The sequence below is a fragment of the Brachionichthys hirsutus genome, chromosome 8, assembly GCF_040956055.1.
Source record: "Brachionichthys hirsutus isolate HB-005 chromosome 8, CSIRO-AGI_Bhir_v1, whole genome shotgun sequence".
NCBI classification, from domain to species: Eukaryota; Metazoa; Chordata; class Actinopteri; order Lophiiformes; family Brachionichthyidae; genus Brachionichthys; species Brachionichthys hirsutus.
In genome coordinates, this window is record NC_090904.1 from 1,968,857 (window position 1) to 1,994,380 (window position 25,524).

Here is a 25,524-nt window from a genome sequence, read left to right on the forward strand (position 1 = left end):
GAGGGTGGTGTTTGTCTGCATGAGGGGGCGGGGAGGGGTGGTGTCGTCATCGTGCTTTACTGCTAATGTCGTGACTCTGTCTCTCCCAGGTGTTCTCGTGTCTTGGACGCCCAGGGCGAAGCGCGCGTCTTTAAGCCGAAGGACCGTGATGAGATGGTGCGTAAGGTGATTGAGCCAATGGCCTGTGACGGGCTGAGGACCATCTGCGTGGCATTCAGGGACTTTCCTGCTGATGCTGGCGAGCCAGACTGGGACTGTGAACACGACATCCTCAATGACCTCACCTGCATCCTTGTGGTCGGAATCGAGGACCCTGTCAGGCATGAGGTACTGAACAAATTCATTTTCATTGTCTTTCCTGAGAACTCTTCCTGCCGTCCTGTCGCCCACGCAGGCTGAGCTTTAACAGTTTCTGAGAAGGGTGTTGGTGATTAGTCCTCATTAAAATTGATCAGGGTGCCTGATGTCACTTACATTCAGTCACATGTAAATGGTAAATGGACTGCACTCTACGTGAGCTCTACGCGAGCTCTTCGTGAGCTCGACGCGCGCTCTACGCGAGCTCTTCGTGACCTCTACGTGACCTCTACGTGACCTCTTCGTGAGCTCGACGCGCCCTCTACGCGAGCTGTACGTAAACTCTACGCGAGCTGTACGTGAGCTCTATGTGACCTCTTCGTGAGCTCGACGCCTATGTGACCTCTTCGTGAGCTCGACGCGCCCTCTACGCGAGCTCTACGTAAACTCTACGCGAGCTGTACGTGAGCTCTATGTGACTTCTTCGTGAGCTCGACGTGCGCTCTACGTAAACTCTACACGAGCTGTACGTGACCTCTACGTAAACTCTACACGATCTCTATGTGACCTCTACGTGAGCTCTTCATGAGCTCTACGTGACCTCTATGCGAGCTCGACGCGCGCTCTACGTAAACTCTACGTGAGCTCTACGCGATCTGTACGTGACCTCTACGTAAACTCTACGTGAGCTCTATGTGACCTCTTCGTGAGCTCTACGTGAGCTCTACATGAGCGCCGCTGAGAATCAGACTCTTCCTGTTTTCCCTTTTAGGCCTGGAAAGACTCAACAACAAGTTTGAGCTGAATCAAGTCTCCGGGGTAATTGTTTAGGAGAGATTCGTTTGCTCATCGAACAAGATTGTCTTTGCACTGCCTCTGGCAAATAATGAGTGTGTGTGTGTGTCCGTGTCCCTGGGGGAGGTACAGAACGAGTAGTCACACTCCACCTAGTGACGGTTGCTAAGTCTTTTCATTCCATTGCCGCACGTATTCAGTTTTCAGTGATGACTGTGACAATTCATTTTAACTCTTGAAACACTTGCTCCTTTACTTCCTACCGATGTCGATAGAAACTGTTGATAGAGATCTCATGAGCTGTAACAACCAACCAGAGGCGTGTTGGCCTGCGACCGATGCATTCGGTGCATTCACACGTAGCGCCGCGCCCCAAAGGCCGAGGGCGGTACGTCTCGGGCAGACGATCCACGTACAGCTGCGTTTATTCTAGTGTCATCATGGGAAGGAAAAAAGGACCAACGAGTCAGCTGAGGCTTCTCTGACCTTCCTCTCTCACCTTCCAGGTGCCCGCAGCCATCACTAAGTGCCAGCAAGCAGGCATCACTGTGCGCATGGTGACCGGAGACAACATCAACACTGCCCGCGCCATAGCAACCAAATGTGGCATCATTCAACCCGGGGAGGATTTCCTTTGCATGGAGGGCAAGGAGTTCAACCAGCAGATCAGAAACGACCAGGGCGAGGTGAAACCAGTACATCATGCTAACCGTACCAAAGAATGACTCCCAACGTTCCCAGTACTGAATGGAAGGCTTCGCTCAAACCTGCGAGCCTCAACATTCAGCAGCGACAAACAGCATGAGGATCCTCAGTTCGTTGGCTGTCTGAGCTCTGAGTGACAAACACGCCTCCGTCTTCTCTAAATGTTTCATTTGCATTTTTGTAGGTGGAACAAGAGCGTCTGGACAAAGTGTGGCCCAAACTTCGTGTTCTGGCTCGGTCCTCGCCAACAGACAAACACACTCTGGTCAAAGGTGGGCTCGGTCAAACGCAACGTTCAGAACGGCTTGTTGTGACGCTTCAGACCAAACTACGGAAGAAGCGTTCTACTGTTTGGATTTGAAGTTGAAGAACAGAATCCAGAATCATTTGCTCTTCCTGTCTGTTCTGAGGCTGCGATCTCTGAAGTGACACTTCCTTTTTGATCAGGTATCATCGACAGCACGGTGTGTGAGACCCGGCAGGTGGTGGCAGTGACGGGAGATGGCACCAACGACGGCCCCGCCCTCAAGAAAGCCGATGTTGGCTTTGCCATGGTAACCGTTTCTTCATTTTTCTACCTTTTCGTTCATCTCCTTCAGTTCTGTGTCATTTTCAAAAATAAAATCCGGAGATTTGATTCAAATTCCGATCCTGGCATGAAATGATATTTCCTTTAGCCGACAGTCGCAGCATGTCATGGTGTCATTAAAGATGGGCACCATGGTGGGGCACAAACCCAGCACAGGATCACTGTCGATCTGACTTTACACAAGAACATCTGCTTCTTTTTAGGGAATTGCCGGCACGGATGTGGCGAAGGAGGCGTCTGACATCATCCTGACCGATGACAACTTCACCAGCATCGTGAAGGCCGTCATGTGGGGACGGAACGTCTACGACAGCATCTCCAAGTTCCTGCAGTTCCAGCTCACCGTCAACGTGGTGGCCGTGATCGTTGCGTTCACCGGGGCCTGCATCACACAGGTAGGCAGACACACAGGTAGGCAGACACTCGGGTAGGCAGACACACAGGTAGGCAGACACTCGGGTAGGCAGACACACAGGTAGGCAGACACACAGGTAGGCAGACACACAGGTAGGCAGACACACAGGTAGGCAGACACTCGGGTAGGCAGACACACAGGTAGGCAGACACACAGGTAGGCAGACACTCGGGTAGGCAGACACTCAGGTAGGCAGACACACGGGTGGGCAGACACTCGGGTAGGCAGACACACAGGTAGGCAGACACTCGGGTAGGCAGACACTCAGGTAGGCAGACACACGGGTAGGCAGACACACACTCTCACCTTCCTCGGCTGATTTATTTTGTTTGTTCCTCTCTCTTGTTTTTGTCTGATTGTTCACCTCATCCCCACACGAACATGCCGCCAGCACACACACACACACACACACACACACGCTGTAAAAGATAACGCAGGGCGGTGTCGTCACGCCAACGCCCCCGGTCCCATGCCACGCTGTAAAAGATAACGCAGGGCGGTGTCGTCACGGCGATGCCGCCGGTCCCATCCCACGCTGTAAAAGATAACGCAGGGCGGTGTCGTCACGGCGACGCCGCCGGTCCCATCCCGCGCTGTGAAAGGCCCGGCAGAGTTCTGGGGCCGTCATAAAGTAAATATTGGTTTTGCTTGGCGCATTCCTGGTGCTGTCCTGACCTTTGGAAGGAGGGATGAGTGTTCTGGGCCCACTGCTCCTCTCTGGATCGCCACGGCAACGGGCGCCGATCTAGCCTCGGGCTCCAAAACTGATCAAGTGAGGGAAAGAGAGTCATCAACACACACGTTAATGGAGATGAACAGTCGACCTCCGGCCTCTTCCAGGACTCTGAGACTGAACGCTTGTCTGTCCAGCGACTCAAACTCCTCCTCCTCCTGCAGGACTCTCCTCTGAAGGCCGTCCAGATGCTCTGGGTCAACCTCATCATGGACACGCTGGCGTCCCTGGCCCTCGCCACGGAGCCTCCCACCGAGTCGTTGCTGCTGCGTAAGCCCTACGGTCGGGACAAGCCTCTCATCTCTCGCACCATGATGAAGAACATCCTGGGCCACGCCGTGTACCAGCTCGTCATCATCTTCACGCTGCTCTTTGCTGGTAGGGCGAGCCCGTCTGCGCCGCCGCCTCGGCCCGTTTCACGTTAACTCCGTTTCAGTGGACGTTCCCGATTGTGTGTTTGTCAGGTGAGAAGTTCTTCGACATCGACAGTGGGCGTAACTCGCCGCTGCACTCGCCGCCGTCCGAGCACTACACCATCGTGTTCAACGTGTTCGTCATGATGCAGCTCTTCAACGAAATCAACGCCCGGAAGATTCACGGGGAGAGGAACGTGTTTGAGGGCATCTACAGGAACCCCATCTTCTGCAGCGTGGTGCTGGGGACCTTCGTCCTGCAGGTAACCATCATCATCTTCATCTTCTGTGGCGTGGTGCTGGGGCCTTCGTCCTGCAGGTAACCATCATCATCTTCATCTTCTGTGGCGTGGTGCTGGGGCCTTCGTCCTGCAGGTCGTTGATGTGCGTGCTAACGTGGCTAACAGCTTGGCTCCCTTCCAGATCCTCATCGTTCAGTTCGGAGGGAAGCCGTTCTCCTGCACGGCGCTGACTCTCGACCAATGGCTGTGGTGCGTGTTCATCGGTGTCGGCGAGCTGCTCTGGGGTCAGGTGAGGAACCCGGTTCAGAGCAAACCGCCTCAAAGCAGGGGCGGTAAACTGCTCTCTGTCACACATGCACTGCTGCACGGTTGCCATCACAACCATCGCCATGGTAATGAGCTTGAAAGCAGTGCAATTCCTGTGTGTGTGTGCAACACACACACACACACACACACACACACACACACCTACGGACAATGTAGCGTAACCGATCCACCTGAGCTGCATGTTTTTGGTGGAGGGAGGAAGCCGGAGAACCCGGAGAGAACCCACGCAGACACGGGGAGAACATGCAAACTCCTCACAGAACGGCCACGAACCCGCGACCATCTCGCTGTGAGGCAACAGTGCTGACCACTGCGCCACCAGGCCGCGTCTGTTTAGATGAGCAGCAGCCCCAGAATTGGGTACACGTACACGTACACATCCGGGTTCAGGCTCTACGTGATTCTTGCTGCCAGTCTCTGACTCCTATTTTACATCGTGTCCCTGAAGCGACTCTCCAGTGACTCGATGTAAAGAAACCGGTGCTGCTAGTCTGGGATTAAATATCTGAGCCATCGGCCCCCGAATGGGTCTGAAGGGTCAGACTCGCTGCCTCATGCTCCATCAGCAGCAGGACGCGTTGTGTTTTTAACGGACCCTCCGGTAACACGGTTTTCTGTTGGACTCAGCTGATCTCAGCCATTCCCACCCACCGCCTGAAGTTCCTGAAGGAAGCAGGCCATGGAATCACAAAGGAGGAGATCCACGAGGAGGAGCTGACGGAGGGCACGGATGAGATTGACCACGCCGAGATGGAGCTGAGGAGAGGTCAGATCCTCTGGTTCAGAGGACTGAACCGCATCCAGACGCAGGTACGGCGAGCAGCACCGCGCCCGGTCCAGACGCCTTTCTGTTGTTTCCAAGGTGGCGTTAATCAGTCAGAGTGATGAGAGCAGCAGGAAGTCTCCGTTGCTATGGTGATGCAGGAGGCTCTGGAAGAAGGCACAAAACGAGCTCAAAATGACATTTAGCTCCACCTTCGTTATGAGGAGCTCTTTCAAAGGCATCGCTTAATAAATGGTGGCGAATGGTTACAGGAAATAATCATTATTAATTCAATCATTCAAAGTTTAGTGATTAAAACAATGATTATTAGTTATGGCAAACATTAATAGCTATTTACCGATAAAGACGGGGCACCACCCTGCTAGCAGAGAATGAACCGCGCTGACCTCGCAACCAGCTGTTAGAGCAGTAAATACGTAAAATAATACAACTTCTGAAAAAGATTAAAACATGGATTATCAATTATAGTGTTACTGTACATTGTACCTCAATCAATACATTTCATCACAGCTACAATACGAACATTTAGTCTGGCCCCAACCCTAAACCCCAGCCTGACCACAGCCCTTAACCCCTGACATTAACCCTGATCCCAACCCTTAACCCCAGCCGAACCCTTAATCCCAGCCTGGCCCCAACCCTTAACCCCAGCCTGACCCTAACACTTAACCCCAACCCAACATCTGATCTCAACCCTTAAACCCAGCCCAACCCCTGACCCCAACCCTTAACCCCAGCCCAACCTCTGACCCCAACCCTTAAGCCAAGTCCTCCGAGGAATGAGTGGAATCTGTTTCATAGCTTTTAGACGACCGTCGCTGAGAAACCAAAGCAGCGCAGCAGCGATGTGTGTTCGGTGTAATCCGGAACTTTACGCTTCCTGAGACGGAAGACGGAGGCAACACAACGGCAGGAGAATTGGCTTCTTGTCTCTGGTGTTCCTCTTCCTGCCTCAGCAGCCAAACGCAGAGGGGGAATAATTGGCACACGCGGCGCCTCCCTCCATCAGCCAATCGGTCCTCCTCTCCTCCCGTTGTGCTTTCAGTGTGCTGCCTCTCCTCCTTCGTCCCTCTGTCCCTCCTGTCTTTTCCCGCTGGTCCTTTCTGCCTTCCTGACCTTTAACCAATCAACGGGATAAACTCGCCGCTCTAACATCTTTTCCGCCTGTTTTATGTCCTTCCTCTCACTTTGTCTCTCGACTATCTAACAGTGTTGTGACTGTCCTTCCTTCAGATGGATGTGGTCTATACCTTCCAGACGGGCCAGGCGCCGGTGCCCGGCGCCCTGCGCCGCCAGCCCTCTGTTGTCAGCCAGCACAATGATGCAACTGCTGCCAAAACTCTGTCTAGCCCCACCCACATAGGGCTTAGCTCCTCCTCCTCTCTCACCAACTCAGCCGGGGCTGCCCCCGCTGCTGCTTCCTCCTCTACTGCAGGCAGTGAGTCGGTGGCTAAACGCCAGCTAACACCTTGCTTCCTCTCGCTGGACTTTGTTTCTGTGTTTGATTTGCATGAAGCTCCTCCCCCCTTTTTGTCTGTCCAAACTGAACTGATCGATTGTCTCTGCCGCTCAAACGTTTGGACACACCTCGTCCTTTAATGGTCTTTATTTTCATGACTGTTCTCATTGTAGATTCTCACTGAAGGCAGGAAAACTAGAACCCAGATGGGCTCATGTAGGAAACAGAACCGCTACAGAACCTGGAACGGTTTATCCAACAGTCTCGAACGAGTTTGTACGGAGCTCCCGAACCATCTGGACTGGATTTGGGTCAGGTGACTGTGGAGACCAGGTCATGTGACGCAGAACACCATCACTCTCCTTGGTCAAATAGCCCCTCCCCAGACTGGAGGCGTGTTTGGGGGGGGTCATTGCTCTGTTGACCACTAGAGGGCGTTCAGCTCAGCCCAAACCGGATGGGATGGAGTATCCTTGGGAAGGCAGTGAAAACCATTCCAGGTGTTGTGGAGCTCCTTGAGAGGAGGCTGAGATCAAAGCAAAGGGTGGACAATCGGGAATATGAAACTCCTTTAGAGCTCTCAGCTTCGGTTTGCTACAGAGTTCCACCTCAAGCTGCTCCAGTTGTTCAAGGGGCCCGGTGGGCCCGGTGGGGCCGGTGGGGCCGGTGTAAAACATCCTGTCAGCGTTTCTGCGTAGCCCTTTTAACCCATCGGCTGCCAGTGGTTTTCAGAGCCGGGATCCAGCGCTGCCACGCGGTTGAGTTCTGCTGCTACGTCAACCCTGAAGAAAGAGGAACGTCGAGCTTCTTCCGTTCTTTCGTTATTGTCCGTTGAACTTAGGCTGTTTTCACCAAGAAGAAGTCGCCCCTCATGGCTTCGATGCTAATATTTGTGTTTCAGTGACACCGGAAACATCCCAACACTGAGAAAAGCCTTTTGAAGATAACGGTTTATTCACGGATCTATGGGGGAATTCTTCGTATTTGATAGACGTGCATGTTTGTTTGTTTTTGCTGGTGAGCGCTGCAGCAGATCGAGGGATTGGAATTCAAACCTCCACCCAATCGTGCTCCCCATGATGCCGTCGCCACGCCCTTTCTCATGTTCTCTGTTCGAGTCTGAGCCGCCTGCATTTATCCCACTTTCACCATCATCTCCGTCTCTCCCGGCCGATCGCTAATCCAAAATCATTCTCTGTTCAACATTGCTTTTAATGTATCATTTTATATTTTTGACGTCGACGTCAACGGCAGCCTATGAGTTGATCGTTTTTTACTCATCCTGTAATAATGATTGTCACTCAGCCAGTCTGTGGGCTTGCATATTACGGGTCAACGTCAACTCATTTTCAGCTGTGTGTGTGTGCGTGCGTGTGTGTGTGTGTGCGTGTGTGTGTGTGTGTTTGTGTGTGTGCTAGTTCCTCTATATCCGCCTCATCTAAACCTTGTTTTCACCTTTTGTGTTGATGCTTTAGTTTTCTTCACATCATCTGTCTGACCTGCAACCGTGGTTGATGTTAATGCCCCCCCCCCCCCCCCCCCTGCTCAGAGTCCCGCCCCCCCCTGCCGTCTCTTTGGCAACGCTTTTGATCTGCTCGACGTGTGACGCTCCTCTCCTCTCTCTCTTCCAGATTAAAGTGGTGAACGCGTTCCGCAGCTCCCTGTACGAGGGGCTGCAGAGCCCAGAGTCCCGGAGCTCCATCCACAGCTTCATGGCCCATCCAGAGTTTGTCCCCTTATCAGAAGAAGAGGCTCGCGCCCCCATCATCGAGGAAACCGGAGATGAGATCGAACCCCTCCCCAGCTCCTCTTCTGGGGCGGAGAGAGGAGGAGAGCTGCCCAGCGGTGTTCCACACATCTGAGCCCCTTCCTCCTCATCCTCATCCTCCTCCTGCCATCCCGCTGCATCGCATCGTCTCCAACCCTCTCAACATTCCTGCCATGTTCTGCTTGCTCCGCCACCTCGACATCGTTCATCAGAGGGGGGGGGGGGGGGGGCTCCTGTCCTTTCGTACTTGCTCACCTTTGAGGGATCTTTTAAGCTGTTAGCTTTGTTGTTCTGTACGAGCTTCGTTCCTGCATCATGCTCTGACGCTGCGCTGAACCTTCCAGAGTGCAGCGACTCCACTTTGCTTTGGCTCCGCCTCCACTCAGACTGTTGTTCAGAAGAGGCAAATGCAAAAATGGAATCTTTTTTGTTTGGTTTTAAAATCGCTGACGATTGTTAATGGGTGGTTGATTGAAACTCCTCGGTATGTCTTGTGTCGCTCTGCAGCTGCTGCGATTCACTCGTTAAAATGTTCTTCCCTTTCTCTTGTCTCTTTGTCGGGTTTTCGTTTACGGCCGTGTTGCTCTCCAAAGATAGTTTCACCCAGAGAGGTTTCCCTGACGACTCGGCTCATTTTTGCCTTTTCTCTTGTGCTTCCACAGCGTCAATAGAAACGGGAGGATGGTTCAAGTCCCCCTCCAGGAGGCTGCATGTTGGCTTTCATTGGTGTTACGTTGCTTGAGAACTTTGGGGTTATGTTTAGACAACCGTGTGTTAGTCTGCAGCGGCATCTGGTCAACGTCTCTTAGGTTCATGTCTCGAGGACTGAAGCTCCTGTGACCACAGCAAAACAGAACCCGACTGGTCGGTAGAGCAGCAGCGCCGCTGACCTGCTGACCTGTAGAGCCGCTGACCTGTAGAGCAGCACGGCTGACCTGTAGAGCAGCAGCACTGACCTGTAGAGCAGCACGGCTGACCTGTAGAGCAGCGGCACTGACCTGTAGAGCAGCACCGTTGACCTGTAGAGCAGCAGCACTGACCTGTAGAGCAGCACGGCTGACCTGTAGAGCAGCACGGCTGACCTGTAGAGCAGCAGCACTGACCTGTAGAGCAGCACGGCTGACCTGTAGAGCAGCACGGCTGACCTGTAGAGCAGCGGCACTGACCTGTAGAGCAGCAGCACTGACCTGTAGAGCAGCAGCACTGACCTGTAGAGCAGCACCGCTGACCTGTAGAGCAGCACGGCTGACCTGTAGAGCAGCAGCACTGACCTGTAGAGCAGCACGGCTGACCTGTAGAGCAGCAGCACTGACCTGTAGAGCAGCACGGCTGACCTGTAGAGCAGCACGGCTGACCTGTAGAGCAGCGGCACTGACCTGTAGAGCAGCACCGTTGACCTGTAGAGCAGCAGCACTGACCTGTAGAGCAGCACGGCTGACCTGTAGAGCAGCAGCACTGACCTGTAGAGCAGCAGCACTGACCTGTAGAGCAGCACGGCTGACCTGTAGAGCAGCAGCACTGACCTGTAGAGCAGCAGCACTGACCTGTAGAGCAGCACCGCTGACCTGTAGAGCAGCAGCACTGACCTGTAGAGCAGCAGCACTGACCTGTAGAGCAGCACTGACCTGTAGAGCAGCAGCACTGACCTGTAGAGCAGCACCGCTGACCTGTAGAGCAGCACCGCTGACCTGTAGAGCAGCACGGCTGACCTGTAGAGCAGCAGCACTGACCTGTAGAGCAGCAGCACTGACCTGTAGAGCAGCAGCACTGACCTGTAGAGCAGCAGCACTGACCTGTAGAGCAGCACCGCTGACCTGTAGAGCAGCAGCACTGACCTGTAGAGCAGCACCGCTGACCTGTAGAGCAGCAGCACTGACCTGTAGAGCAGCGGCTGCTCTGCACCAACGTGTTCCTCGACTCGACGCCTTCGTCCAGTCTGGATGGCGTCTGTTTGTGTGCTCGGCTCTGAACGATGGCTTTTATAAATGGTTTTATAAATTAAGTTAAAGACTCTCCTTCGTTGTCTATCCTGGTCTGCCGGTGGTGCTGTAAGGTGACCAACTAACTGCTGCGCCACTGTGCCATTGCCACAGAGGAACAAGTTTTAGTCGCAGCTATGTGGGGAAGCTAGCAGAGTGCTACCGCTACAGGATGAAGGATGATGAGGAGAGGACCTGTTGACCATTAGAGCGGGTAGCAGCGACCAGATGAAGGACTAGAGCTCCATCTCAGACGTTCTCCGGTGCATCCCGAGGGTTTCCCAAATGAGACGGGATAGCTTGTGTCCTGGGAGACACGCCGATCAGGTCCGTCAGCTCGAGAGGACGTTTGTCCTCTGAGCTCCTGCGGTTCTTTCTCTTTGTCTTATTTTTTCACCCACAGGTATAAACGTATAAAGTCTAAAGGAACTCTTCTTTGTGTTAAATAGGGGATTACTGTATTGTTGGTTGTGTCGGTGTCACAGAACAGGAAGTTCTGTTCAACATACAGGAAGTAGATGGATCTCTGAATAAGGTTTGGACAGTCTGTCCACGTTGAAGACAAATCTCAAATCAGTGCAGATGTTCCAGAATCCAGCTCGCCTGTTCGTGGGGAAGTCTTTTGCTACGTTCCTGCCACGACTCGGAGCTTTTCTATGTAACTCAGAGCCATATTTTATAGGTTGCCTGTATTGGTTTTGATCTCTTTGCTCTCGGGGTCGTCCCCACAGACCTTCTTCCCGGCCCTTTACTCCAAATATGACCAAAAAGCACGTTGAAGACGTTCAGTTGTCACTGCCGGACTGGACGATGTTTACATGAAAAGCAAATGTGTGGCCGTTTCCCTGCTTCCTTCGTCCCATCACTTGCTCCATTCCCTCTTAGAGTTACTATCACTATATGGGAAATCTCTCTTGCATGGTTTTCATATAAAATTCAATGTTTTGCTCATTTTTTTTACAATTCTTCTGTATTTTTATAAGTACTTTGACTATTTTGGAGATATATGAAAATACATGTACAGGCTGAGGCGTGTGGTGACAGTAGAGCTCCTGAACGAGATCACTCTGACCTGGACTATGTCTTTTTACAGCCACGTCTCATCTTGGTCGCCTGATTTTAGGGCTCAGAAACCTACAGTGACTTGTTTACTTCCTGTTGGCCGTTCAATTTGAATCTCAACAAGCTCGTCCCATCAGCCCCCTTTTACACAAGTATATTCACCTTATCTACGACGTTGTGATGCACTACACGCTACGCCATCTCTCCACACCCCATGAGCAGCAAACGCAACATGAGTACAGCTTACTGTATGTAACATTAAATGGAAGTGTATAATTGTTCATCCAATCTGGGTTGATTTGTTTTTCTACTTCGAGGCTACTACAGCTGATTTCTCTGAATGACTTCATCCAGTTTCCCGGCTGTCCCGCTTCTGCCTCCGCCTCCTTTCAAGAGGGTCCAGCTGAGAAAGTCAACTGAAGGTCACGATGAAGCGACTCGCACGGCGTTCTGGAGCCGGCCTGGAGCCAGCATGCCTAAAACCCGTGGGCTCGGACCAGAGCGGGCCTGCTGCCGTTGGGTCTGGCCTCGGGTTGCAGTCCTGACAGATTGCAGGTGTCGTCTGTGACTCAACGAAGGAGGGGACGGCTCACTGCTAAAGAAGGCAGAGACATGGAAGCCGTCCCACATCAGAACCTTGTGCAGAAAGGAAGCGGTGAATCCTTGTGACATCACTTCCTCTTCCTACCATGTCAGTAGAAATGACAAAATGATGGTGTTTCCTCAATTCTTGTGCAGCTGCTGAATCTGGCAGCCTGCTGTGCCCCTACAGGCAGTGCAATGTAAATGTTGTGGTTTAATGAATGCGGCGTAGCAGCTGTGTGTGTTTCGGACAGGAGAAGTCACCCAGTAAAGCTTTAAAAAAGGATCTGCCAAAGTTGCGTTCTCTTCCCGTCGTCTGTACAGGCTTGTTGACATATTTGGAGAAGCTTGTCCTCAGCGTGGCTGTGCTGGGTGTAGTGCGCCTTCCTGCCACCGGAGGCGCTGCACAGCAGCAGATATAAAGCAGACTCAGCAGCAGCTGAAAACGTGGCCGGGTTCTACCCCAATGGAGGCTCGTTTTTTTTCCTTTTAACGATCTGGAAAACGAGCCGCTTCTTGTGCCGCCGTGGTCGACGCTGCTCCTCCCCCAGAGCGACGCGTCTCAAAATTCACATTCAAATGAAATAAACTGGAATAAGTCCTGAGCACTTAGGATATGTATCATATATTTATATATTAGCGCCATATATTTATATCTAGTATGTATGTATGTGTATATACATAATAGATATAAATATATATATATATATGGTTTCTCAATTGTACTTCAAAAGAGACTGAAGGATTTGTTTTCTGTGCTAACCAGTAATATGCATTGGTGTTATTTTTGTATAAACATAATATCATGCATGACATGTATATAAACTTTGGTGGTTTAAAGCAATACGTCCAAGCTGGTGCGATTGGTTCTGTTGTGTTCTGTGTAGAGATACACTGTTCCGTGTTCGTGTTCAATGTTCTGTGTTCTGCATGTTTTAGTACGGAATGAAACATCCCAAATGTTCCTTGTTTTCAAATCGATGTCGCGTTGGCGCCCCGAGACGGAAACACGCATCACTGTGAGGAAGTTACAGTGTGTGTGTGTGTGTGTGGGGGGGGGGGGGGGGGGTGCAGGGCTCGTTCGGCCTCCCTGTCCTCCACTCTGGTCATCATTTTACCAATCACATCCATTGATCTCCATAACGCGTCATTCTCCTGCTAATCTCTACCAGCCTGCTTGAAGAGCAACGAGAACAATCGACCCTGTTTGATCAACTGCAAACTATACGCTATTTAATCAATATCTATCAATGGATTGATCAATCATGTGTCATAATCTGTGTTTCAAACCCAAACGACCCGAGTTTACCTTTAAATGACAGAAAGCAGCAAATCATCCGTCAGAATGTAAATTCAATGATTTAAACGCGACTGTGTTCCTCGCTTTGCTTTGAAATATTGAATATTTCCACTATCATCGGGACTTTTATTTTTGAACCACTGATGTCACCATCAGCTGCAGCAGCTCACTAACCACTGCTCCAGCTCACTACAGCGTGACCCGTGGGGATGTTCTACCTGCTCGATGTGAGCACGCTCATCACTTTCTACTGCTGCAGGTTCTGGATTGTTTGAGACAAAATAAAATGTCCTGTGCTTCCTTGTTTGTTGTTGTGTGTGTGTGTGTGTGTGTGGGGGGGGGGGGGGGGGGGGTAGTGCTTCCTCTGGGTGGATCCTCTTCCTCGTTCACGCTCATTGAATTGCTCCTTCCTGTTTGCTTCAATCTATGCAACAGAATCCTCCAGATTCACTCCAGCTCTTCATCTTCATCTTCATCTGCTTCCTCGCATCCTCTTCCTCACCCTCTCACTCCGTTTGCTCAACTCAGTCTTTGTCCACTTTTTTTTCCTTTTGAAGGTCTTTCCAATAACCATGACAACAACTGTACATGATGTGTGTGTGTGTGCGTGCACACGCGCTGCTTTCTTTACTCATTTGTATGATATGATATTGTATGGTCTTAGTGTCATGTTAACTTAAGCTGAACAAAAGATGATAATCAACTGAGTAAACATTGTTACATAAATATATATAATATAAATACATATATATAATAACTATAAAATATATATATACATAAAATAAAGCCATTGGAATTTCAAATAAATCAGTGTCAATTTTGTGTGCGTATACGTGTGTGTAGGTGTGTGTGTGTGTGCGCACGTATGCGTGTGTGTGTGTGTGTGGTCTCGGGTCTGTAAGTTTATAACGATGAAGTGAAGCTGCTCCTCTTGTCCATCTATTTTAACAGGAAATATGCTAATTCAGATATTTTGATGAACAATTTAAAAAGAAAAATCAATATTATAAATAATTTTATTTCATCACTTTTGCCTCTTCGTGAGGCAGTTGAGGCTCTGCCTCCCCTGATCGAATGTATTGCAAGTTAAAATGGATCAGCGTTATCAGCCCGGCAGTTCTGTGCTCCTCGCTCTGCTTCCTCACCGTCATCGGCTTCTTAGTACTCCACCGCCACCATGCGGCTACACGCTGTAGTACACGCTGTAGTACAGCTTAAGTTTGGGTTCAAACTTAAGATTTAACTTTAGAAATAACCCAGGTTGTTAATAAGTACGAATAAGGAAATAATAAATTAGCTAATAAACACTAAAATAATTGCTAGAAGAGGAGAAGTGCACCTATGATCTGTGCACCGATCATCGGGTGGTATCCCAGAAGTCTATGAGCGGGAGGCGGGGTCCACCCTGGTCCACCGATGGCAGGGATGCGTCACTGGCTCTAGCGGTGTCACCACCCGGCATGTGATGCACACCACGGTTTACTTTGACACCTGACACGAGGGGTGAGCCTTTCTTCTCCGGGTTTGGACAGTGGCGGGGGAAGACGTGAGATGGTGGTTATAAGGTCGGGTCAGTGTCCATTGTGCTGTAAATAAAGACATCACTGAAGCGTCGGAGGAGGAGAGCCGCTGCTCCTCCGCATCGAGAGGGCCCAGCTGTGGTGACGTCTCCTCGGTGTCCTCGGGAAGAAGAGGCCTTTGTGAGCCTTCTTGACCAGGCTGGTGGCGTTATTCATCCATGAGAATGCGGTGGTGAGATAGAGGCCCCCACTGTCAATAATCAACCGAAATATTGAGGAACAAATTCTGAAGCTCCATTGATTGCAAATTTCAAATTGATCCAGAATCTGGGATCTCTTCTGGATCATCACCCAAATGTAATCAACTATTCCTGGTAAGATTCCCAAAATTTGCTCCGCGCAGAACCTTTTGAGGTATCTCGCTATAAGTCGACAAACAGAAAAACAAACAAACCATTTATATTGTAAGACAGACCTCAGGGCAAAATTAACCTCGGGCTCGACCTCGCTGGCAGGTATTCGAGGATAACTGCCTGTAAGACAGACCTCAGGGCAAAATTAACCTCGGGCTCGCCCTCGCTGGCAGGTATTCGAGGATAACTCCCTGTAAGACAGACCTCAGGGCAAAATTAGCTCCTACACAATAGCTAGCTTCGCGAGACTTCCGTGCTAGCTTCGCGAGACTTCCGTGCTAGCTGCCTTGCTCTCTTTGACAGCCGCCGCGGTACCGGTCCCGTCCCGTCCCGTCCCGTGTTAGCCGAGGACGCTGGTCCAGCTCCAGCGGCTTCCTGCTTGACTGTCCGTCCAGCGAAGCCTCCTGTCGAGCTCCCTTTGCCCGCGGCCTTCCTCTGGATCCCGGTCAGTGGACCTTTACCTCCGTTATCTGTGCGGTTAGCTGGCAGGCTAGCGCAAACAGGATTCACGGGGAGGGGGTGTCTCGGGGCTTGTTTTGATCAGGAACGCGAGATGGAAACATGAGCTTCTAGCGTCGAGCGTCCCTGCGAGACGAATGTTCGGGTTTAGCATCGGACGCGCTGCGGAGCCACCGATAAGGGGGGGGGGGGATCTGCATTTTAGCTGCTCGTTATTGATCAGTCCTGTCGGCTTGTGTCAGAGGGGATATGGTAGGCGCGCACACCTGACCCCCCCGCGGCAGCGCGCACACCTTGTCAAACTCTTTCTATGAACTTCTTTAATCCAATCCAGCAGGAAAGGCTTCCTTCTTGGGGGAGTAATAAAATGAAATAACTAATAGTCCCAAACTTGTTCCTGGTCTACCCCCCCCCCCCCCCATGGATCCTTTGCTCCTTTGCTCCTTTGACAGGACAGTGGCAGGGGCAGCGCCAGGGTCCAGGCCGGCGGGGAGGGGGTCATCATGAGCACAACGCCGCAGCAGCAAGGGAGGGGGCCGCGCTCTCGCCAAGGCCTTGACCAGGACAAGGACCCCGGGCGGGGCGTGGGCATGGGGCCCGGCTGCTGGATGGCCCCCGGGGCGCTGCGCAGGCTGGTCGAGCTCCCGTCACCCCCCTTATCTCGGCACCAGCTAAAGAGACTGGAGGAACACAGGTGAGGATGAGTCCTGGTCATCAGAAGAAAGGGGCCCCCGACCCGGTAACGGGGACCATCAGTCAACCTGGCGGGCGACGCCCCCGACCCGGTAACGGGGACCATCAGTCAACTTGGCGGGCGACGCCCCCGACCCGGTAACGGGGACCATCAGTCAACCTGGCGGGCGACGCCCCCGACCCGGTAACGGGGACCATCAGTCAACCTGGCGGGCGACGCCCCCGACCCGGTAACGGGGACCATCAGCCAACCTGCCGGGCGACGCCCCCGACCCGGTAAAGGGGACTCCGTCAGTCAACCTGGCGGGCGACGCCCCCGACCCGGTAAAGGGGACTCCGTCAGTCAACCTGGCGGGCGACGCCCCCGACCCGGTAACGGGGACCATCGGTCAACCTGGCGGGCGACGCCCCCGACCCGGTAACGGGGACACTATCATTTCGATGGATTTGGTTACTGGTTCGTCAAACGTTCATCAAGAACCGTTTTGAAGGTGAAACACACCTGGTAATTGTAGTTTTTGGTGAAACACACCTGGTAATTGTAGTTTTTGGTGAAACACACCTGGTAATTGTAGTTTTTGGTGAAACACACCTGGTAATTGTAGTTTTTGGTGAAACACACCTGGTAATTGTAGTTTTTACAGTCTCTGACGTTTGTAAAAAATAATTGGTTTCAATGTAAAAACAAGGAGTCTAGATAACACTAGTAATAACCTCCTCGTTTCACCATCATCATCGTCTCAGAGGAAGGCTCACGGAGGTTCGGCCCCCCTAACAAGACTCCTGAAGCGCCAAACTCGCCCCTAGAATTTTAAATTGTTGCTTTAATTACGTTGATAATTATTCAAGAAAGGCAAAAAATCAACAAACTGAACTGAATGTGCTTTTAGTTCAGGTCTCTAACTATTGATTTCCTGTTCATTGAATCGTTCTGAGATCCAGATTGATTGATGGATTTAACCTCGCAACCTTTGATCCTGGCCTCAGGCGGAAGGATCTGCCTTTACACCGCTCTAATGGGCCGTAGCACGCCAACCTGACCGCGTTTGAAATGTGGAGTGTTTCACTGCTGGTAGCTCAGTGGAAGTCTTCTCCGGGCAGGTCCGACTTCTTGTTGGCAATACTTTTAATACTCGGTGGAATACTTTTGCTTTCAGCTGTGAGTGTGTAAATGTGAGGAATTGATCACGAGTGTGAGCTTGGCAGCGTTCTCTCGCCCTGCAGGTACAGCAGCGCTGGCCGCTCCTTGCTCGAGCCCATGATGCAGCATTACTGGGAATGGCTGGTGGCACAAGTCCCTTCCTGGATTGCCCCTAATCTCATCACCATTATTGGCCTGGTTACCAATTTCTTTACGACCCTTGTGCTTGTGTACTACTGCCCAACCGCCACTGAACAGGTTAGTGGTCATTTACAGCGGTTCTATCGGACATGTCCACCAGTCCACTATAACAGCAAACGGCACCGCTAAACCCGGTTTCCATCATCGCGACACTGACCTGTTAACCACGCCCAGTACCGTCAATGAAATGTTCAAAGGTCAACAGGAAAGGACAAGATGACGTTCTTTCCGCTGCTGGACACTTTCTATGGAACAGTGATGTTTGTTGATTATTGATCATATGTGATCAATAGTGCTTTCCCCCTAGCAGCTAGCTCTCTTTGTAGCTTGATCACCAAAAACCAGACATTTGCAGGGAGAATAGTCATTTACCACATTAGCAATGTCGAGAGAGTGTTTCTGATGAGTTTCAAGTTATCTTCGTTGAAAAACAGTGCTTTTCTTTCAAAATAAGGACATTTCTAAGAGCATAATTTAGAGAAGTGGAGGTCTGCTCTCGAAAAGGTGTTGGGGAGGACGATGCAAAGGACAGGGTGAAGTGGAGGACGTTGATTTGCTGTGGCGAGGAAACTACGGCAGTAGTTTGTGTTGTACTGTATGTAAGTAACGGAGCACAATTAAACCCACCGCCTGCTTGCGTAGGGCGAGCACCAACACTAGATTCAAGTGAGGTGAACTTTATGAAAATCGGTGTGAGATCTCGTTCTGCTGTACAAGATGTGGACTCGTTCTCTTTTTGTTCTGACATTTTGAACAAATCCTCATTGTCTTCAATTTTTGAATAAAACGGTAGAACTCCGTTTTGTTGTGAAGCACCAGAAATATGTTGCTGATATTCATTCGAGTTCGAGTGACCCCCCCCCGGCTCCTGTGTCTGTGTGTGCTTTCAGGCTCCTCTCTGGGCATACCTGCTGTCTGCCGCAGGACTTTTTGTTTACCAGTCGTTGGACGCCATTGACGGGAAGCAGGCCAGACGCACCAACAGCTGCTCTCCACTGGGGGAGCTGTTTGACCACGGCTGTGATTCTCTGTCCACTGGTCAGTGTCCGCGTTCTTCCACGCTGTTCCTCTTTGAGCATGGCACCTGAAGGCGTTCTTCCACCGTGTCCTCTGCAGTGTTTGTTGTGCTGGGAACCACGATCGCGGTGCAGATGGGCACCAACCCCGACTGGATGTTCTTCTGCTGCTTCGCTGGGATGTTCATGTTCTACTGTGCCCACTGGCAAACCTACGTGTCGGGAACGCTGCGCTTCGGCATGTGAGTTCACGGCTGCTTTCTTTTTGCTGCTTGGGCTTGTTGGAAGGTCGTTTGATCACAAATGGTTCTGGTGGTTTTTTTTATGAATATTCATCGTAGGAGTTTTGTCCTTCATCGTGTTCCATTTAAAACAAAACGTTCTAGAGTTCCTCCACTCCCATTATTGTCAGTTTAAGTGAACGTATCTGAAGAAGAGGAGCGTATGTGCATGTGTGCACACACACACACACACACACTTTCTCTGAGCATTACATGAGGGCTGGAAATGAAATCGATTTTATCGATTCGTTTTGCTAAAACTCGAGTTTTCCCCCGCCCATCCTCACCGTCTCTGTAATCTCTGTGGCCCCCTCTAATCTGTGCTTGCTCTTCACCCTCAGCATCGACGTGACTGAGGTCCAGCTCTTCATCATCATCGTCTATCTCCTGGCCGCTGTGGGAGGATCGACTTTCTGGCACTCGCTGGTAACGTTGGTTCCTTCTCGTTAAAACTCTTTGTTCCAGCTGCTTCGCTCTGATAATCTGAAATGTAAAGCCGTTAATCTGAAATGTAACCTAAAACCTGTTAATCTGAACGCTTGTGATCTTTTTAGAAGTGACTCTGCTGTAAGAACTGATCATCTTGTCGTTTTACGGCTGCGTCTGAAACCGTGTTTTCTGGTCTTGACTTCTAGATTCCCATCCTAAATATCCAGATGAAAATTGTTCCTGCCATCTGCACTTTCCTGGGAGCCGTGTTCTCCTGCACCAATTACTTCAGAGTTATCTTTACTGGAGGTGTTGGCAAAAACGGATCGACAATAGCAGTAAGTCTCCTGGAGCCCCCCCAGGTCTGAGGAGGACGATGGTCTCATAGTGCAGGAAGCTCCCTGGGCTGAGGAGGACGATGGTCTCATAGTGCAGGAAGCTCCCTGGGCTGAGGAGGACGATGGTCTCATAGTGCAGGAAGCTCCCTGGTCTGAGGAGGACGATGGTCTCATAGTGCAGGAAGCTCCCTGGGCCGAGGAGGACGATGGTCTCATAGTGCAGGAAGCTCCCTGGTCTGAGGAGGACGATGGTCTCATAGTGCAGGAAGCTCCCTGGGCTGAGGAGGACGATGGTCTCATAGTGCAGGAAGCTCCCTGGGCTGAGGAGGACGATGGTCTCATAGTGCAGGAAGCTCCCTGGGCTGAGGAGGACGATGGTCTCATAGTGCAGGAAGCTCCCTGGGCTGAGGAGGACGATGGTCTCATAGTGCAGGAAGCTCCCTGGGCTGAGGAGGACGATGGTCTCATAGTGCAGGAAGCTCCCTGGGCTGAGGAGGACGATGGTCTCATAGTGCAGGAAGCTCCCTGGGCTGAGGAGGACGATGGTCTCATAGTGCAGGAAGCTCCCTGGGCTGAGGAGGACGATGGTCTCATAGTGCAGGAAGCTCCCTGGGCTGAGGAGGACGATGGTCTCATAGTGCAGGAGGCTCCCTGGGCTGAGGAGGAACCCACTGGACTTGCTGATTGTTGGTTTTTGCTCTTTGTGATTTCCCTCTGTGTCTTCCTGCTGCTGTCCTTCTAGTGTCTCTGTGTCTCTGTGTCTCTGCAGGGCACCAGCGTCCTCTCTCCAGTCTTACACATTGGATCAGTTATCATTTTAGCCATGATGATATACAAGAAGTCTGCAGTCCAGCTCTTTGAGAAACATCCATGTCTTTACATCCTGGCCTTCGGCTTCGTCTCAGCCAAAATCACCAATAAATTAGTTGTAAGTTAATCAATGACGGTTTTCTCTCCTGTCTGTTCTTAATCTCTATTTCCAGTCGACGAGATCTGATTGTAACCGCATTAATTAAAAGGAATAGAACCATCATGTTAAAGGTCCCATATTATAACCTAAGTTAACGCAGTTCTCAGATACTTGTATGAAATATTTGAGCCAGTCTTTGGTCAAAATAGCAAACAGATGCTGCAGGACAGCGTCCCTCATTTCTGTCTCAAACAGATACTGCAGGACAGCGTCCCTCATTTCTGTCTCAGACAGATGCTGCAGGACAGCGTCCCTCATTTCTGTCTTAAACAGATGCTGCAGGACAGCGTCCCTCATTTCTGTCTCAAACAGATACTGCAGGACAGCGTCCCTCATTTCTGTCTCAGACAGATGCTGCAGGACAGCGTCCCTCATTTCTGTCTTTTCTGTCCCCCCGGCCATCAAGCCGAGAGGGATTCCTTCCAGACGTGTTTCAGGGGGAGATTACAGACCTACCAAACTACGAAGGATTCACTGGGTGGTTTATTTAGCTGTTTTCACCGTAGTAGTGTAGAAACATGGGAAAGTGAGTTTTTATAATATGGGACCTTTTAAAGGAAGGAATGTGAACACAGGACTGTCGTAAATGACCAGCTAAAAACTAGACGGCTTTTACGCTCCCAAAGTTAAATGTTTGAGATTCCCTAACCCATTCGTGTGTGAATGTTCTTTCCCGTTTCTGTGTGAATGTTCTTTCCCATTCGTGTGTGAATGTTCTTCTGTCTGCCTGCAGGTAGCACATATGACAAAAAGTGAGATGCATCTCCATGACTTGGCCTTCCTCGGACCAGGCTTGCTGTTCCTGGATCAGTATTTCAATAGTTTCATTGATGAGTACCTCGTTCTTTGGATCGCACTGGTAAGTCAACCCAACCCACTACTACTACAGTAGTGGTACTACTGTTGTGCTGGTTTGGAGGATATTTTTAAATACTTCATATCTATTTAAATTATTTAGCTCATTGTACGTAACAGATAATTGAGATTACAGCGTTACAATATTCCAAGGTCGGGCCACGGAGGCAACAGTCTGGGCTGGGATTTCCAGACTTCCAGCTCCTCCCGCTCTTCCGATGCGTTCCCAGGTCAGCAGAGAGACGAGCTCTCCAGCGTGTCCTGCGTCTTCCCCGTGGCCTCCTCCTGGTGGGACATGCCTGGGGCACCTCCCCAGGGAGGCGTCCAGGAGGCATCTGAAATCGATGCCCCAGCTGACTCCTCTCGGTGTGGAGGAGCAGCGGTTACTGAGCTCCTCCCCCTCCCCGTCTCTCAGGGTGCGTCCAGCCATCCTGCGGAGGGAACTCACTTAGACCGCTTGTATCCGGGATCGTGTCCGTTCGGTCATGACCCAGGCCCCCCTCCGGCCCCTGGCTGCACCTAGAGATATGAACAGAACCGGTGATGAAGGGCAGTCCGGCCCAAGTCCAACACGCACCTGGACGTCCCTGTGCTCGAACAAGATGTTCATTATTGACGAGCACAGAAATCAAACAACAGAACGCCACCCGCCTTCAGATCGGGCCGGGCATTGATCCTAATCGCCCCCCCCCCTCCAAATCTCACGGTCACACTGCCCAAATGAGCGTTGAATCCCCCAAGAAGAACAATGGCGTCTCGGGTCGGAGCTCCATCCAGGGCCCCTCCCAGGGTGCACGCTGCACTGAGACACCGGTACCGACCCGAAGGCACAGGGAGGCTGGGATAGGCTCCAACAGAACCGTGACCTGCAGGGTGGATACCAGGAAACGTCTACGTTACCCATTCAACGAGGAATCGCTGTTTCCTGGGTCACGGGTGTTTCTGGAGCCTATCCCAGCCTTTCTATGGATGAGAGGCGGGGTTTAAACCGGAGGCGTTTCCAGTGCATCGCGGGGTAAACATTTTTGCTGTTGGTCAACAGGAGTTTGGTTTAACGACGAAATTGTTTGGCGACGGGGTCTGCAGAACCGAACTGTCACTAAGGAGCGGCCGTATCCTGATAATAAATAATCCCAGCGGGATTATCTTCTGATTCTTCTTCTCTTCTCTTCCCTTCCAGATCCTCTCCTTCTTTGACTTGCTGCGGTACTCCGTCAGCGTCTGCCACCAGATTGCCTGCCATCTTCACATCTTTGTGTTTAAAATCCAGCCTCGCTCAGTGCTCCGTTCAGCTCCTCGCTCCTAACCCCCCCCCCGCTGAAGTTGAAGACGAGGACACTGGAATATTACGCTCCTCATTTCTTTTTCCACCGCAGCAGAATTGAATTTGTCCAGTTTTCTGCCGCGGCGCTGAGAATCCTCCTGAAAACTTTCCGGAGAGTTCTGGTGCTGCTCGGAACGCTCGAGGAAACGGACTCAAGTGTTCTTTCAGAGGAGATGAATCGAGGTCTTTGCTTTTTACGGCTGATTCTTTGTAACATTTGCAGAACTTGCCCTTTCGCTGTTGTAAATATCGAACGTCTTGCCTGCTTCTCTTTAAAGTTATAAACCGTGATTCCAGCTGTCTGAGTTTAAAGCTTCTCGTGCACGTCACACACACACACACACACACACAGTCGATGATTAATGTTTCTTTACATTCACTGATACGTCCAATGGAGCGACTCGGTGAAACCGGGGACTCTTATTGGACGAGGTGCTGTTTGTAGTCCTGGATGGAAGTCCTTTAGAAGCATCCAGAAAAATATGTTTGACTCCTCCCAATCAGGGGCCCCTCCCAATCAGGGTGGGGCCAGACCGGGTGACGTCACGGTCCTTCTCTTCATTCTGTCATCGGGGTTTTTGAACTTCTCTTAGTCTGCCACGTCACCGAGGACCCGTTGGAGACCCTGCGAGACTAAACTGGCAGCACGGCCCCGGGGGCCAGTCTGGCACCCCACCTCCCCCACCAAGCTGAGGCTCAAGGGGATCATCAGAATACTTTCATTGATCCCAGAGTGAAATTCTATGAGCGACAGTGCTACAGTCAACAAAACGTCCCGCAAAGTGGACGAAGAGGGATGAGTGTCGGGTAAAGAGGCGCCACCGGCCGCCGGGTCATTTCAACAAGGTCAGCTCAGTCCACTGATGCATGGCTGCGTGGGTGAAGGGCCGTAAGGGGCCCCCGAGGTCGGCGTGGAACCCTCAGGCTCAGGAGTGGGTGAAGGACCCTCTCTGAGCTCCACCCTGCAGACTTTAGTCTCTGCCTGGGTTTACCTGAGACCGATCAGGTAACGAGTCTCTCCCTCTGCTCCTGATCTGTGTGTTTCCCCTTCAGGCTCATCGATCCTCAGACTCAGGTGACTCGCCTCAGGGTCATTACCCTCGCCGAAGCGGAGGCGAGGGTATTGCAATCGGGTGCGTTTGTCTGTCTGTTTGTTTGTTTCTTTGTTTGTCCGAGCGCATAACTCAAAAACTAGTAACCCAATCGACTTGACATTTTTACACAAGCAAGGTTCTGTCCGTGGCTCGGTCCTCCCTGAGAATGGCGTTGATCCGGATCTGGATCCAGATTCTAGAATTATTTTTTTTACATCTGGAATTGTGCCTGTGCTGTAAAGTGTCACTTTAAGAGGGAGGGACACGAATGGCATGATGGGAAAAAGAGTCCAGAAGGTGTCTTGTAGTACGTTCCGGAGCAGCAAGCTAGAGCAGGTTTGGCCCCTTTGATCCGGAAGCCCTGTTTACTGTCTCACAAGATCCAATAGTCTTTTGGAGGCGGAGTCTGCAATCTCTGATTGTCTTTCTAGTTATCAAAGTCAACGTGACCGTGGTGTCCGTAAGTGATGGGACACGCCAGTACGAGCGGAGTACATCAACGTGTGCAATCCTCAAAGAATGCTATCAAGAACACAAAGTTTATGTACAAGTACTTCATCAAGGGTTACGTACCGTGTGTCGTACCCCCCCCCACACTGCTCACAGCTGTTAGCGATGTCGCCTGTCTTGAAATTAATCTCATAAAAAAAACACATTTTTTATTACAGTAATACCTGCATATAATTTATTATATAATTTTGTGTACATCTATATAACAATGTAAAACATTTTTTCCTGTTATCAGCGTTGAATTGAGTGTTTTTAGAGGCCAGAGCGGATTTAATTGTTTTCAGTTATTTGATATGGGAAACATTGATTTGACTGATCTGAGTTACGAGCTCGGAACGGATTGTACTCATTACTGTATTTTAATGTTTGCTTAATTGTCCCTTTACTTTGCCTTTGGAGCTGCTGAACGGTGAACTGTCCCCACTGGGGGGGGGCTATCTGGTTCGATCTGTGGGGAGTTTCTATGCTCTCCTTGCCTGCGTGCTTTTTCTCCGGGGTTTTCCTCCCACATTCAAAAACGTGCAACTTCGGTGAATGTTTTTGGATCATTTTTCATCTTCATCTTCTGCCGTCCCCAGCCGTCGTCAGGGTGACAGGCCCCGCCTCCTCTCCTCTCGCCAGCGGTCCCCGCCTCCTCCGCCTGCCTGCTACACACACAGCGGTTGTAGCGGCCATTTTACCGTCTGTTGTCGGCGCAGCAGTGACTGGAGGATGCCGGACCAGCAGCTTTAGGAGGTAATGCCGCTGTTTCGTTGAGCGTTCGGTGGTTCTCCGGTTGTGAGTGACTGATGTTGGGCCTCGCGTGTCTGTCGGGCCCGGCCGGTGGACGG

At 51.1% G+C, this 25,524-nt stretch overlaps 2 protein-coding genes across 2 annotated transcripts in view; both read left to right on the plus strand.

Moving 5' to 3' along the window:
- Positions 1–11,848, plus strand: part of LOC137898618 (plasma membrane calcium-transporting ATPase 1-like) — a 29,725-nt gene extending 17,877 nt beyond the window's left edge. The window contains exons 12-22 of the mRNA XM_068742661.1: positions 90–327; positions 1,599–1,778; positions 1,982–2,069; positions 2,245–2,351; positions 2,590–2,781; positions 3,699–3,912; positions 3,999–4,210; positions 4,371–4,478; positions 5,144–5,326; positions 8,391–8,538; positions 11,059–11,848. Coding sequence (XP_068598762.1) covers positions 90–327; positions 1,599–1,778; positions 1,982–2,069; positions 2,245–2,351; positions 2,590–2,781; positions 3,699–3,912; positions 3,999–4,210; positions 4,371–4,478; positions 5,144–5,326; positions 8,391–8,538; positions 11,059–11,168 — 1,780 coding nt within the window. The 3' untranslated portion in view covers positions 11,169–11,848. The remainder of the gene's footprint in view (positions 1–89; positions 328–1,598; positions 1,779–1,981; positions 2,070–2,244; positions 2,352–2,589; positions 2,782–3,698; positions 3,913–3,998; positions 4,211–4,370; positions 4,479–5,143; positions 5,327–8,390; positions 8,539–11,058) is intronic.
- Positions 11,849–16,345: 4,497 nt separating this feature from the next.
- cept1b (choline/ethanolamine phosphotransferase 1b) lies at positions 16,346–23,386 on the plus strand. The gene is made up of 9 exons (XM_068742511.1): positions 16,346–16,536; positions 17,760–17,934; positions 18,768–18,915; positions 18,994–19,135; positions 19,516–19,600; positions 19,810–19,941; positions 20,711–20,869; positions 21,645–21,770; positions 22,947–23,386. The coding sequence occupies exons 1-9, from the start codon at positions 16,346–16,348 to the stop codon at positions 23,070–23,072; spliced, it is 1,284 nt and encodes a 427-aa protein (XP_068598612.1). The 3' UTR covers positions 23,073–23,386.
- Positions 23,387–25,524: the final 2,138 nt, after the last annotated feature.

What these genes read in the sequence shown, in the direction of transcription:
- cept1b (XM_068742511.1), top strand. Translation starts at nt 16,346, where the DNA reads ATGAGCACAACGCCGCAGCAGCAAGGGAGGGGGCCGCGCTCTCGCCAA. An exon ending in AAAACGGATCGACAATAGCA is followed by an intron (nt 19,942 to 20,710) that starts GTAAGTCTCCTG and finishes GTGTCTCTGCAG; the next exon opens with GGCACCAGCGTCCTCTCTCC. An exon ending in AAATCACCAATAAATTAGTT is followed by an intron (nt 20,870 to 21,644) that starts GTAAGTTAATCA and finishes GTCTGCCTGCAG; the next exon opens with GTAGCACATATGACAAAAAG.